Below are 15732 nucleotides of genomic sequence, written 5' to 3' on the forward strand. Positions count from 1 at the left end.
GGGAGGCAAATGTGTGTGTGTGTGTGTGTTGAGTGAGGAGCTCCAGAGGAATAAACATGGATGGGATCTGGGAAACCTTAACATTGGGGAGGCGGATGTAGAGGTGGGGGACGGAGGGTGTGTGTGTGTGGGGGGTGGGGGGGGCAGCATTCATTCAGTCTGTATATGGGTGGAGGAGAGGTCTACAAAAGAGACTATGCAGTTTGAAATATCTATAGTCTACCTATCTTCTACCTTATGGGCAGAGGTTAGAGCAGGCTTGTATATGCTATTTCATTTAAGGGGGTAAGGCTAGGGCTAATAGACCCTAGCAAACTGGAATAGAATAATAGATAATGGTAGCGTATCATAGCTAAGAGCATTTAGCCCTGTTAGCCCCCGCACTAATTCATGCCAATGTATTCTAGCCTAGAGCTGTGAGCCTCAGGGGAAGGCTATGTGAGGTAAACAGAACAGATACTGTAGCAGATTCCACCCTTCCTAGCTACCTCCTCCTCTCCCTCCCTCGGAGGAAACCTGGAAATAGAGGTGAAGAGAGGGGCCAAATATGAGTCATCACTAGGAAGCTATCAAACAGACGGATACTCAGAGGTCAGATGTAGTGCCAGAGAGCTAGCGATGCAGGAGTGCAGGCATTTAGGGCTTCTCTTTACTTTGTTATTGCTTGTACAAAAACAAGTTTTAGTCATTTAGTTTTTACGTTCATATTTATGTAAGGTGAGGGTTTGGCTCTTTTTAAAACGACAGACTTTGTCCTCAGTGAATGTTTCAAACATTACACAACAGAGTTGGAATGTCAATTCTAAGGCTATTGATAAACTGTGCAAGCCATGATTTACCAAGAGACGCTAACACACACTGTAATGTGACACATTGTAACATTGTAGGATAGAGGAAAAACATCCATAACATATTCAGCATGATAAGAATTCTGCACAATAATCTGAGATATCTGGTTGTACTTATGAATTATGTGCTAGAGCTGCATTTCCAGCAGCAGCGATGTGTGTGTGTGTGTGTCTGTGTGTGTGTGTGTGTGTGTGTGTGTGTGTGTGTGTGTGTGTGTGTGTGTTTTGTGTCCTATTGTGGGTGAGGGCATGTCTGGATTAGCCAAGCTGTGAGTAATAACCAGTGAGTGGTGAGGTAAAGCAGGCCTCAGGCCCCAGGGCACCAGGGGATAAAACCCCTCCGTGTTGCCCAGTGGTGGGGCCGTGTTTGGCATGGGCCGGGGGGCACAAGTAGATCCAGCTGTTGGGCACTCCTGCCCTGGCAGCCCCCCAACCACCCCTCCCCCTGGCACACGGGCGCCAGATGTTTACACACTAAAAAACACATCCTATCACACAGCCCTCTTGATAGTACTGCCAGTTCAGACTGACTTCTAACTAACCACCTCCTTACTGCTCTGAGCATCAATGGCAAAATACAACTTCTCCAACAATTATATCATGTCTGTAAAGCAAGCTTTTGTCCAGTTTGTCTATGAGTTATGATGATGCCCAGATGATGATGATGATTAATCATTAATGGAGTTGTCGTCTACGAGTCTGGGGGGAAGAGTGTGTGTGTGTGTGTGTGTGTGTGTGTGTGTGTGTGTGTGTGTGTGTGTGTGTGTGTTTGTGTTTACCTTAGTACAGTAGGTGTGTTTTAACCTGTTCCACTTTCACAAGGATTTGGTTAATTATACCCCTCAGGTATACTTAGCAATATATGCAAAATGCACTCTTGTGGCCTGCTCATGTTTAAACTAGACTAACAATGGTTATAGCATGCAGCTGTATGCCTACTCACTGTCAAAACATAGAATTCCAGGCCCAAGCTTGAGGGAGTGCGTTTTTTAGTGTTGTGGGAGCAGTTGAGGTGAGGAGACTTGAACAGTGTACTTGTACAGCGTTGCGTGTCTGGCGACTATTCAGCACCTTCATTCTCAGGGGTAAAAATAGCCAAGGCTTAGGAGCTGATATTATGCAAATGTTTTAATGTTTTATCTGGGGAATTAACAAAGCCTCCCACTTCATTCCGACAGTTGTGACGAATCATTTCTGCTCCTGTAACGACTTAAAATGTATTGTACAGTTTTCTCCCTATTCTGGGTGTTTCAATGGTTGTTCTTCACTGTTACACTTTGTATAAAATGTATTTATTCTTGATTAGCCTCATAGCAAAGATATGGCAATTTTCTCCTCTCGTTAGTTTTTTATCTTAGTTTATTTTGAGTTCTATCTGCCTTTAGCTGTTTAAGTGCACTTCTAAGTGAACATTCCGAGGGAGTGAGTACTTTTAGTAGTTATTTTTTAATGAGGCCTCATTTGGGCGGGCCTCCTGTGAGACAGCCATCAACCACTGCCTTTCATTACCCTTCTCTTTAGACATATTATGCCTTCAAAAACATATTGTGAGAATAACTGTGAATCAATGGTTGGTAAAGAGATACATTTCTGGAGTGATTGTCTGGAGTAGGGTTGGGCTATTGTCTACATGGTCCTATCGTCCTATTTCCACCCTCTGAATGCGCCGATCCCTGATGTAATCATCCGACGGACGCTATGATAATAGGCCGATAATAGGTCTATTGTTAGGCTATGAGAATCTGAGGGTCTGCAAACAGTCGGAGGGAATAATGCATAATATAGCCTAAACAGTTCATGTACATCAGGCCTGTCGACTATTAGTCTGGAAATATGAAATAATTATTCATAATTCCCAGTTGTCCATTTGCAAAGGATAGCCCTCAGTTAGGCTGTCAAAGTAGGCTACAATAGCATAGCAACAAAGTGAAATCCGACACAATGCACAAAGAGAGGGCGGCCTCATACTGATGGACAATAGGATGTCTTCTACTACAGTTTCTGAAATAAATATACACTATTTTTGTCTGAAACAAACATTCTCTAAATGTATTTAACCCCCTCTTGCTAGCAAGCTACTCTGTTACTAGCATAGAAATGCCTACAAAGTTTGTGTTTGTGCAACATGAACTCCATCCATTGGTCAACCATGCACGGCTGCCACTCAAGCAAATGTTGTCTTTTTCGTCAAAAGCATGTTTGGTGGACACAAGCCCTAAGCCTAGCTATGCCTAATCCCCTCTCATTTTTAACGGCTCATGAAACTGCCTGATGACGATCTTAAAAGGTAACACTTGTAGGACAAGTAGACAGTAGTCTTTTAATAGTCAGACATTTGAATGAATGAGATATGCCTCATGAGACTTATTTAAAAACTCCTCCCCACTCTGTAGTTGACCAGTAATGCCTTTGTGGGTCTCCTAAAAATGAAATGCCAGTTAAATTCTGAATGTCTGCATGCTAAAATAGCCTTTACATAACACTTTTGGTAAAAGGGAAAGCAAAGGGCTGAGAAGGCGTTTATTTACTTCAGATACGCAACTCTTAAATGTGCCATAAAGGGCATTTTCTCCTGTTTTAAATGGCTGAAAAATCATCTTCAAATAGGCAAAGGAAATTCTGTTGGCGATTGGCGGAAATTCTGTCCAATCGCCCCAACCCTAGTCTGAAGCTGTATCATGTCTAACATTATTTTCTTTCTCTCTCTCTCCCTCTCTCTCTCTCTCTCTCTCTCTCTTTCTCTCTCTCCCCATGCAGCCCCACCACAGTTCTTCCCTGCCTTCCATCCACCGGTGCCCATTGATGACAGACATGCCCAGGGACGCTACATCTACGAGCCTTCCCCAGTGCCCCCGCTACACGTGTGAGTGTCATGACCTTTACACACACACACACACACACACACACACACACACACACACACACACACACACACACACACACACACACACACACACACACATTCACTCTTACACCCATGATACTAATGTGTGCACTTGTTTGTCACAAATAACACCTGTATATACTGTACATATGGGACATTGTGCTGATCGAGACTGAGAACTGATGTAGCTATACATTATATCAGTATGATTGGTATCAATGTGAGGATTTTTACTCGTATGAATAAGGTGCTCCAGTCTTCCCCCTGGGGTGGTGTGTAGCACGCTCAGAGGTGCTCTAACCTCCCTGCGTCTCAGATCAAAGGCCAGGGCCTGTCTGTGTGCAACATGATCCACACGTCAGAGACACGCAAATGAAACACGTGTCAGAAACATGGAAATGAGAGCACTGGAGAGGAGCGTGTGATAAGTCATAAGAGCACTGATCAAGCCTTGTCAGGAGAGACGAAACCCCCACCTGACACTCACACCTCTCCTGACACACACATCTCTACACACACATCTGACATATACACTGTATATGTATAAACCCCCCACGATCACACACAACAGAGATAAAAACATGGTGTCATGCCTTGTTATGTGAGTGGTAAGTACATTAATAAGCAGAGGAATTGAGTCTTGATTGTCATATGTCATATAAAGCTCCTCTGATGTGGCTGCCCAGGTCAGCAGCTACTTCAAAGTTTTCTCTACAAGGGGATTCCCTCAGCTTCTGCTTGGGCTCACATACACACACACGCACTCACGCACTCACGCTTGAAAACACACACACACACACACACACACACACACACACACACACACACACACACACACACACACACACACACACACACACACACACACACACACATGTACACAAGTCTGAGTCTCAGTCCCTCCTTTTTACTCTCTTTCTCTCACTTCCTCCCTCTGTTTCACTCCCTCTCTTCCACTTTCTCTCAGCCTGAACAGTGAGTACTTACGGATGCTCTGTCGCCCTTGTGGCGCTAGTTTTCTAACACAGAGACAGGAAGGAAGCGATCAGTGCGCGACGGGGACAAATTGGATCGGGCAGCTACTTGGGCCGCATTATGTTTGATATTCTTCATCATTATCAACTCCCCCCCCCCTCCATCATCCTCAGGAGTCATATCTCTCCCTTGCCGATGTGCCACTAAGCGTAATGAATTTTTTATGTCCCCCCCACCCCCCCACCCACCACCACCATCCAGCCCACCCCACCCCACCCCCCTCATCTCCCCTCATCTCCTGAGAGAGAGAGAGAGAGAGAGAGAGAGAGGCAAGGAAATAAAAAAGAAAAAGGGGGTGGGTGATTGATGCCCCGTGTCACTACAAACAAAATGGCAAATATAATTTAGCATTTAGCTTATGCGGAGATAATGGGGCGAACACGCGCCGGCAACACGGCTCAAACAAACAGCCTGGCTGGTTATCAGTCAGGAGCGCTTTGGAGAGATCTGGAGTGCAGGTTAGGAAGGGGGAGGGGAGGTGCCACTGGATTAAATTAGGGGGGGGGGGGGAGTTGTGGAGCGCAAACGTGTTCAGTCACTCGCTCTCTGTCCGGACAGGAGTTTATCTGTGCGCTTGGTTTGTTCGTGGCTGTCAGCCGAGGCATGGCTGTGCTCTGGCGCAGGTACTTACTATCCACTCGTATGGCTTCTTAATACGACACGCCGCTGTGATGGCACCCATTTTTCATTATTACCAGTCAGTTGTTTAGTCAATGGACAGCCTCATTCAAACTGACTTAGGTAGCTCAACTCATAGTTGTACACATTATCTAGTTACACATGTTCCTGTTTGAGGAACCCACAACCTTCTGCTCACAAACGTTGCTTCTCTGAAGAAGTAGCCTAGAGTTGTGCATCTTTGTGAGTGGTTTGTAAACAGAACTGTTGTGTTAAGCTTCCAGTTGGATTCAACCTATGGACTGAAGATTTCCTTTAGTTTTTCCTCACATTAGAATTGTAACAATCTACAGTACCTCAACAGCAACATGCGAGCCATATTGTTAGATATTGGCTCTCAATATAAAAGTATCATTAATGTGGCCATGTGTTTCTGAATTCCCTATGAAGTTACACAACTCCAAGTAACCATATTGAAAAGCCAAAAGCTAACGCCAAAGCTTCTCAAAGGGGACATTTTGATCCAGCCATTCCCAACAATGTAGTCAGTGGCCTTGCTCACAAATAGCTAGCACATGTATGGTGCTTCAGGGAACAGGAGGACAGGTGGGGGCTGCAGGAAGAAATATTGAATTGTTTTAAGACAAGTTCTCCTTAGTGAGCAGAATTAATCGTTATTAACACTCTTAAAGATATGCCTAAGTACACACAGAGTATTATTGCCGTACTTCCCCATGCAGCCTCTCATTACGGCCCGTAATTACAGTTGGTTTGGCCCTGCGGCAGTACCATCAATCCAGCCGGCTTCTCCTGCCATGCGCCAAGCTAGGAGTGGGCATCTGTGTCCAGAGAAAAAAACACTGAACGCCCGCTGCCTCGTTTTCTCCAATGATATGTCTGCCATCCATACGTCACAAATGAACATAATCATATCCTATTACTTCGGGAAGGGTCTAATTGAAACATGTTTATTTATGACCTCTTGCTTCAGACGAGGAGAACGCGTTAGCGCTCGAGCTAACGGGCTCCAACAATATGAGGCGACGGAATTAAATTAAAAGCTCATAAAATGAAATATGCCTTGTATTAGCTGGTTGACACTTAATTTGCCTTCAAATGAGCAGAGGAAATCACAAATTAACTGTCCTTTGTTTTTTCCCCTTCCCTCACACCGCCCGTATTAGGCAGGGGAGAGTGCAATTACAGGCAGGCGATAATCGTTTAGTTTATGGTTTCTTGTGGGGAAGGCACCAGTGTGCCATTCAATATTAAAGACTGAGGGTCAGGGGGTTCCCTTGTGTGGGTGCGGTGGTTTCTGACGTTCTCTTGGAGAAAGCCATATAGTCACACAGGGAATGGGATTGCACATGTAGAGACCAGTAGACCAGTAGAGCCTCAGTAGAGACTAGTAGAGCCCAGCAGAGACTAGAAGAGCCTCAGTAGAGACTAGTAGACCAGCAGAGACTAGAAGAGCCTCATTAGAGTCCAGTAGATCCTCAGTAGAGTCCAGTAGAGCCTGAAGTGAGCTCTGACCAACCCCTTTCTTTATTACATACAGTGGGGCCTCAGTGCCCCTGATCCAAGAACAGCATGAACTCCACTCCACTGCTTTCAGGCGGGTGCCCCCCCCACTCTGTGTCTCCGGCCTGGAAACAAGCTGACCTCCAGTCTTAATTGAAGAGAGCGACCCTCTCCTCCTCTTAGAGAGGATGCTACTTCCTGCTTAAGTAAACACATTGACCAGTGAAGAGCAGGCTCTCCACAGGAGCTCTCGTCCCCACCGACACACTCATTGTGTCGGACTGCTTTAATGGGGAGTCAGGGGGGAGGCTGGGGCCACAGAGAAGAGACCGCTCCTTTCATTCCTGCATTATTGCCCCGACCGCAGCCCACACCAAAACAAAAGACCCCTCTCTTGTGGCTCAGCGCCTGGTCCCGGTCACCCAGCGACAGTTTGGAACAAACAGAGGTATTCGTCACAAGTCAATTATCTGCATCAGAGTTTACTCAGAAGTTAGAAGCCCTTGTGCTTGAATGTAACCACTAAAACAACAAAACACACTTAGAGGATAAGTAATTGACTCACAACTGGTTGTGCAGTGATGGTGGTTGCAATAAGGTTTACTTAAGAGTTAGCTGGAATGATCTTCTCTTGAGTAAAAGTTGGAGTGTATACAGATGATATGCTCATATTTCTCTGTGATAACGTGTACATATTCTGATGGTCGTCCCACATTACTCATTAATGTTACAGTTACTATTGTCTTTGACGCACTGTAGTCATGGAAATAGTTCCTAGATCTGTCACTAAACCCTTTGAACTTATATAGATGTATCTCTCATGCACATGTCTCAATCTCAGAAATGAAGAAACTAATACAACAGGGATGTTGAAGCAGGATTTGTATGTCACTTCTTCACTTGTTTTGTACAGTAGTTTGCCATAATGATGCTGGGACATTTGAAAAGTAAAATGTATTGGAACCCTAGCATATAGTGAATATGCTGTACTGTTGACAGGCACTATACTGTACCTTGTATTCTGACTGGAGAGGGGTTGGGCTGGCTGGTGGTGGGGGCTGTGAAGGTATGTTTCCTGTCTGTGTGGTTATTGCATTCAGAAGTGTGTTTGGACAGCTGTGGCCCCAAACTGACTGGAAGGTATTCTGTCAGCATACCAGGGGGGACCAGCAGGTTCCAGTCATCACAGCACAACATCACCACTCTGAAGTCTCCTATGAAATGATAGTTAACCCCTTAAAGACGGTGTCATTGGTTAGCATGTTTTGGAAAATGATAATTTCATCTAAACCCTCTGAATAATCAGAAGAGTATAGCTTACAAACAACTCTCAAAAACATTTGTAGTAACATCCAAAGATTCTAACTTTCTGTACTATATTTTCCATTTCATAAATCCATATGATAGTGCCTCCATCCTACTGTACTGTATTTTTCCTCTCTATCTCTCTGTCTTTCCCCTGATTCTCTCTCGTTCCCCCTCTCTCTGTGTCCTTTGCCTTTGGCTGAGCGAGTGTGTTCTTTAGGTGTACGCCGTGTTGTTGTGTTATTTACATAAACTGTTGTCAGAGAGCCCAATCTGCACATAGAGGAGCTGCGCGCTGCTTAGCATAAAGACCACAGTCTTATCTCCCCACCTCCCTCCAGATTGCTCCTCTCTAGATGCGTACAGGCCAGGCATTGCAACACACACACGCTCCATGACAAAAGAAAGACAAAAGGCACAGCTTTTTATAAACAGCTAGAAAAATAAATAAAAATATAGCTTCATGTTCAGTCTTTTCTTTGGATTTTTTGTTTGTGTGAAAGCTTGTATTTATTTTGGGTGGTTGTTTTGCCCCCTTTCACCCCTTTTTTTCCCTGAGGAAAAGTGTATTTCATTTGACCCATTTATAAGGGAGTTACAAATGTTTGTGGACGCAAATTTGATTTTCCCACCGTAAATCAATTTTCTGATTTGTAGATAGCATGTCATTGATTTATGGTATGAATTAGATTGTACATGCCCATCAACTACTTATGCACCTTTTATAAATCCCCTATACATTGTAATATTTTGTTAATTTTGTGCCTATTTGTTTTATTCTAGAAAATGTATTTGAATACTGTCTAGACTTGGATGAAACATATAATGGGACCACAAATTATATTAGGTGCACATGATCATTTCCTAATCATACTAGATGATCTCTTTATGTCTGCTGTTACTGAGAAAGAGGAAGGCCACTTTTGAGCTCAGGCCCATTCTGTGAGACTTCGCAGGTCACCCTCCTAGTGGAGTCACCAGCCCCCCCCCCGCCCCCCCCCCCCCCCCCCTCTCTTTTTAATACTTTCTCTGTGGCGGCAGGCTTAGGACAGGCGGTCACGCGGTAGCTAGCTTCATGATTAATGGTGTTTATTCTTGACAGAAGGCTCCTTTATTTATCTGCATTGCAGTTTCACCGATACTATCAGTCACCTGAATGAAAAATATTCAGTCATACCAATTTTGCAGTATAATTGAGTAGAGTCACTTCCTTTCAGTTTTCTTTCTCCCTTCCTCCCCTCTCGCCCTCCTCTCCCACTCTATCTGGCAGTCTTATCATCACCACAGTAATTTTCGCGCTGCGTTGTTTGATATGGAGAGGCTGGCTTTAGCCGTATTTGACATAAAGCCTCTTCAATTTTCACAGGAGAAAAAAAGGGAAGAAAGAAAGTTACGCGCTACTCTGTGAAAATGTGCGAGGGGGGGAAGTATCTCTCCCTCTTTTTTATTTTTTCTTCTCAAGCAATTTCAGGATTTAGAGAGAAAGGAGATAAATGCCTAAGCAGAAATGTGGGCAGATTGAAGTAATATCATTTTTTTGGTAATACACCAGTTATAAAACCTAAATGGCTGGTGTCCTCTTTTTTTCAACGGGAGTCTGTGCAGGGAACCGTGATATTTTGAAGGCACCTGTGCATTTTGAGTATGATGGATGCAGCAGGTTTTGAAGAAGAAGAAGAAGACTTTTGGCAGAGTAGACATCTGACAAGGCCTGCAAAGGCTTAAGGTAGAGCCATTACCCATGGAAACCAGCTTCGACATGTTCCTAAACTCTGCTCAGGATAGGAGCTGCATGCTGTTACTACAGACACAGACAGAGACTGTTGTAAACCGTTTTTTTTGTTTTATTTTATGATTTGAATACATATTTATTATTTTTAACCGGTTATTCTATGGTTCTCTGATTCTACATGGCTACTGAAACTATTCAGATATACTGTGTAAATTGCAAGGGTTTATGGATTAATTTCACTCCGACATAACAGTTTGAATTAAAAGGCTGTACAGTAGTTACCCCTCAACCATTTTTTGTTCTCTTATGTCTTGAAATTATAAGATTAATTTATTTATGCTTTTATTAATGTGTATGTGTTAAGTCGATTTTTCTGTGTGTGTTTATTACTTGTGTGGTTGCATTTGACTGTGTGTGTGTGTGTGTGTGTGTGTGTGTGTGTGTGTGTGTGTGTGTGTGTGTGTGTGTGTGTGTGTGTGTGTGTGTGCGTGCGTGCGCGCGTTTGCTTTTGTACATGCATTCTCATGTAACATCAAAAGATATAATTAACAATATGCCACTGGCCATTCACAGTTTTATTTATTCATGCAAATTAAGGTTCAATTTATAACCCCTACATACAGGCCTACAAGCGTTCTGTGTAAATGTGCACTGATCTTTGTTGGGTTAATTCTATTCAAGACTGTGAATTATTCATTTGGAAAAAAATGTACATTTTGATAAAAGAGGAATATATTTATCTCTGATATTAGCCTTTTGAATTTCCACATGTAACACATTAGTACATTTGATTTTCTGTGCAGGAATCAATTGCTCTCCTCTTTATACTTGAGATCTCAATTTGTTAGCTCACCCAGAGTGCACAATAGAATATAGGGTCTGGAGAAGGGGAGATAACAGACAGGTGCTAACAGCTGTGTGTGTGCGTGCGTGCGTGCGTGCGTGCGTGCGTGCGTGCGTGTGTTTGTGTGCACGCATGTGTGCGTGTGTGTGTGTGTGTGTGTGTGTGTGAGTGTGTGTGTGTGTGTGTGTGTGTACGCTTGCGTTAAATCTGCCTATGGTTAACAAAGCATTTGAACAGCACTGTCAAGTCCATAATAGGAAGATTCAGTCAATGTCATTACATCACTTGTCATTTAAATTGTGCGGCTATTATGTTTTTTTCTCTTCTAAATAAATCAAGATTTTTTAAATGAATTATGGGTAGAAAACAGTTTATATCAATATATTTACAGGAAAAAAATAGACAAAATGATGAGTAAAATAAATAGAGCACATATTAATGCATGACACAATTTACATGCCCTCAGTTGAAATAATGTTTGGGATCTGATTTAGTCTTATAAATAACAACTGTAAATTCCCTGTTAGTTCAATTAAATATAGACTGTATTAATAGGTATTTTTAAATAAAACTAATTAACTAATATAATGTATCACAAATATATATCATAATTTTAAATGATCTGACGAATCATAAATCATATCATGCTAATTGATCATAAATACCTAAATAAAGCTTTCCCAGCAGTCCAGAGGCCTGTGTACTGGCACTGGTTGGATACTGGGCTTGTGGGCGGAGTCAGCTGTCATATGAGTGGGCTGTGCCTGCTCTTAATTGGCTTTGTACAGGCCCTCCCCTAGTTGTTAGTAGCTATTAGAGAACGGCAGTGCCTATTAACCCTGGCTGGCACGATGCTCTCACACTCTCTCAACAAGCCCTCCTCTGGCCTCAGATTCAGAGAGAGGCCAGGCTGGAGCAGAGACAGTTTCATGTTGATGTCTGTTTCATCTTAGGATTTTTGTTTTTAATTGCATTTTCATGTAGAAATAACATTGTGATGCATAGGTTCAAAAAGGACAGTGAAAGATGTGAAGGAGGAGTTACTACTTGAAGTTCTGCACACAAATGTAGACAATAGATATTTAATTGTATACATTTTGAGTCGATGAACGCCTCCTTTTTCTCATTTTCGAATGCAGAGGTAGTACTGTTACTACTTTTTTAGCAAGTTATTTTCACGTTGAAAGAAAGACAAAACAATTGATTTAAGAGGTATGTTCTTAGTGTTTTTTTTACACGGTCCTTTGCCCTGTGGAAGCAGAGACGTCAGAGAGAGAGATAGAGAGAAAGAGTTAGAGTAAGAGAAGTCTAGAAATGTGGAGTTTCCATTATTCTGAGCAGCATATACTTCTCTGGGGCTCCGGGCGCGGGGCCCTCCTATCTCACTCTGGGGGCCAGTTACAGCAAGTAACGAGATCTAGGGAAAAGGCTTATAAATCCTGCCCTGCTTTTGGCCACTAAGCCTTTCTCCCCCTCCCTCTCCCCCCCTCTCCCCCTCTCCCCCACTCCTTCCATTTCTCCTTCTCAAGCCTCAAGTAAATGGAGGGAAACATGAATGTAACGATGTATAATATTACCACATGTTACTGAGCGTTGAAATGTCTGTACGCTGGCCTGAGCCTTCCTGAAGGAGCATCGACAGCTTTAATGCCCAAGGAAATGAGTTCATTACTCCTTTTGTTGCCTTTACCTCTCCTTTCGCAGTCCTCCTTTTAATGGTGTTTCACTATTCACAATCGCTCTATTGAGCTAGCATGACTTTTGCTGCTTTCTGTCCTCTTATGTGCCCTTTACCCAGAAAATGAATTATATCACCTTAGGCTAGTGTATTCTTTCAATGTTATCTTTTCTTATCTAATAGGATCTGGAGTCTATTATTCAAATACTGTGAGAATGTTCTCTAATAATGTAGTTCAGCGCTTAACTGTTTGGAATGAGCACAACAGAGCTCATCTCCACTGCTGCCTCCTTTTCCCATGATACCTCAGTCTCTCAGAGAGGGGTCAGCCTGTGAAGTTCTCTCTCTGCACGCAGCATCCAGTGGGACCCGCACAAATATGCACAGTCATGCACACAGCTGCGGGGCGTCCGCACGGTTAGAAGGAATGCAACAAGCTTTTGTGTGTGTGTGTGTGTGTGTGTGTGTGTGTGTGTGTGTGTGTGTGTGTGTGTGTGTGTGTGCGCGTGTGCGTGTGTGTCTGTGTCTGTGTGCGTGTGTGTGTGTGTGTACGCGTGTGTACGCGTGTGTGTGTGTGTGTGTGTATCTGTGTATCTTTCTCATGATGTAGCCTCTACATCCTGTGGTCTATACTTAGCCAACACAGAGCTTAATCAGGCCCAGAGCTGGGCACCACCAATACCAACACCACTACTACTACTACGTAGCCTGCACTGTTCATGATTAAATATCAGGCAACTCCACTTGACATTCTATTAGTCCAACAAGATGGATGAAATGGCAAGAATAAAGTAGGCTGTGTCTGTTCACTCTCCCACTGGCGCCTGCCTCTCTCCTCTGTCCAGCTTTTGCTTTCTTTTCCTACCATCTGCTATATAGGGGGATTTTTAAGGGGAAATGGGATGGATTTTATTTTTTTTAAAAGGGGACGGTTTTAGTGTAAAAAAAAAGAGAAATGTTTTGTGCCCTTTTCTTACTCTTTCTCTTGTCTCTTCTTCTCTCCTTTCTTTCTTTCTTTCTTTCTTTCTTTCTTTCTTTCTTTCTTTCTTTCTTTCTTTCTCTCTGTCTTTCTTTCTCTCTCTCTATATATCTCTCTCTCACTCTCTCCTTCTCTTTCTTTCTTTCTCTCTGTGTTGGATGTCAGGGATTAGCCCTCTGTAGCAGCGTGACTCTCCTCCCTGGTAGCAATGTGTATTGTTTGTGATTTGCTCAGGCTCGTCCACCCGGCTGCTCATCTCTAAGTCCTGCTGTGATACGGTGAATTGAGGTGGTTCACGGGGAGCGTTCTCTTACCAGGCCACTGATACACTACTGCCCCTCACAGCCCTGGGGCACACACTCCTCCTCACCTCACCTGGGATGGGCTACACACACACACACACACACACACACACACACACACACACACACACACACACACACACACACACACACACACACACACACACACACACACACACACAGATAGACACACACACACTGATTGCTCCAGTCACAACGTATTCCAGCCTTGTTGGGTTAGGGAGGCGATGGGGTGTGGAAGCTGACCCTGTTTGGCTGCAGGCAGAGAAGGCTCTCTTGCTGTGTTGCTGTGTAAGGCATCAGGACCATCGAGACCTTCTTTGAGAGGAAGACCAAAGATGTACTTCCTCCCTTTTTTTCAGAAGTTGAACACTTCAACACCCGGGAGTCCCCTATTGTCTCTCTAGCCCGGGGCATGCCAGAGGAACTCAAAACACTCACCGTGAACAAGGTTAAGTTCGCCTGTATTTTGCTGTTGACTCTGTCTTTGAACAAGAGCAATCAAGCGTGACTTTCTCTGCAAACTGAGATGAAGGGAGAGTGGTTAGTGCCGATTGTTTCATGTTATTTGGAACACATTTAGCTTACCACAAGGGTATGGAAAAGGACCAAAGAAAAGGAAGGAACGCGACAGTGAGGAAATCTGTTTCCTCCTTGAAATTACAGGAAAAAAGCTAGACTCATTTTGTTTCATTTCACTTTCATCTTTTCTGAATTTCTGCGTGTACACTTTGTTGATTCGTTTTGGTAGACGTCCTTATCTTGATAGTTGAAATTACGTTTAATTATGGCGTGGAAATGATTTTCCAAACAGCCTGTGAAAAACTTTGCTGCGAGCCAAGCCTAAACATAAATATTTATTTAAAAAACGGCAAAAAGAGTCAGTCATTCACAGCAATTGTGTTTTGGCATCATTTGGAACAAGAGTTCTAAACAATTGAGGAGAATGTGCTTTTGCTATTTAACCTTTCTTGATATTTACTCACATGCATACTGTATAAAGTGTCCATTTTATAACCTCCTCTGTGGAAATGGTTCTATATGGAACCAAAATAGGATTCTCCAAGGGTTCTTTTACAGGGACAGTCAAAAAGAAGAACCCTTCTGTGTGTCCTGGTAGAAAGAGTTCTATATGGAACCAAAATAGCCAAAGAATGGCAAAAGGAGAAGCCTATTGGGTTATACTGTAGGTAGGACCATGTGTATGGAAGTGTTACAGTAAACACTTCCAGCGCAGTGAATTCACAGGAGCCTGTGGTTGCGGTTAGAACCAGCTCTCCTGTCCTGACACCTGGGCCCGGCTGTTATGACTTGAGCCTGTCACAGTCACTGACTCCTGTTGAATAACATGTGTTATCATAGTCATAGTACAGAGGATACGTGCCTGCAGAGATGTGTAACCTCCTGCAGGACATGTGTGTGTGCAGGGGTGGTGGATGAGTTTGTGTGCTTGTGTGTGTGTGTGTGTGTGTGTGTGTGTGTGTGTGTGTGTGTGTGTGTGTGTGTGTGTGTGAGTGTGTATGTATGTGTGTATATAAAGCAGTGGATGTGGGCTTTTTGTGTGTGTGTGTGTGTGTGTGTGTGTGTGTGTGTGTGTGTATGTGTGTGTGAGAGAGATAGAGAGCGTGAGAGACTGTGTCCATGTGTTCAGTTGGACAGCAGCAGTGGTGTGTGAAATGTATGGGAGAATTCTGGCACGCCTCCAGAGATATCCAACTGAGAGGGATTCCTTATTGATGGGACGATGAATAGGTGCCCCGGCCCCACCCTTGCACCCCACCTCCTGAACCCACCCAACCCTTTGATGTCAGGGGGTCACAGAGACCCCCTCTCAGCACCAGGGGGGCATAGTTACACCTCACGCCTGGCAACTCTACACACACACACACACACACACACACACACACACAAACACACACACACACACACACACACACACACACACACACACACACACACACACAC

The 15732-nt window shown here is 43.7% G+C and overlaps 1 protein-coding gene across 2 annotated transcripts in view; it reads left to right on the forward strand.

The window, feature by feature from the left end:
- gli3 (GLI family zinc finger 3) overlaps positions 1-15732 on the forward strand; it is a 100608-nt gene that overhangs the window by 50710 nt on the left and 34166 nt on the right. For both annotated transcript variants that reach the window (XM_083675176.1, XM_083675177.1), the window contains exon 4: positions 3606-3711. In XM_083675176.1, the coding sequence (XP_083531302.1) occupies positions 3606-3711 (106 nt within the window). The remainder of the gene's footprint in view (positions 1-3605; positions 3712-15732) is intronic.

This window comes from Argentina silus (genome assembly GCF_951799395.1).
Source record: "Argentina silus genome assembly, chromosome: 1".
Classification (NCBI taxonomy): Eukaryota; Metazoa; Chordata; class Actinopteri; order Argentiniformes; family Argentinidae; genus Argentina; species Argentina silus.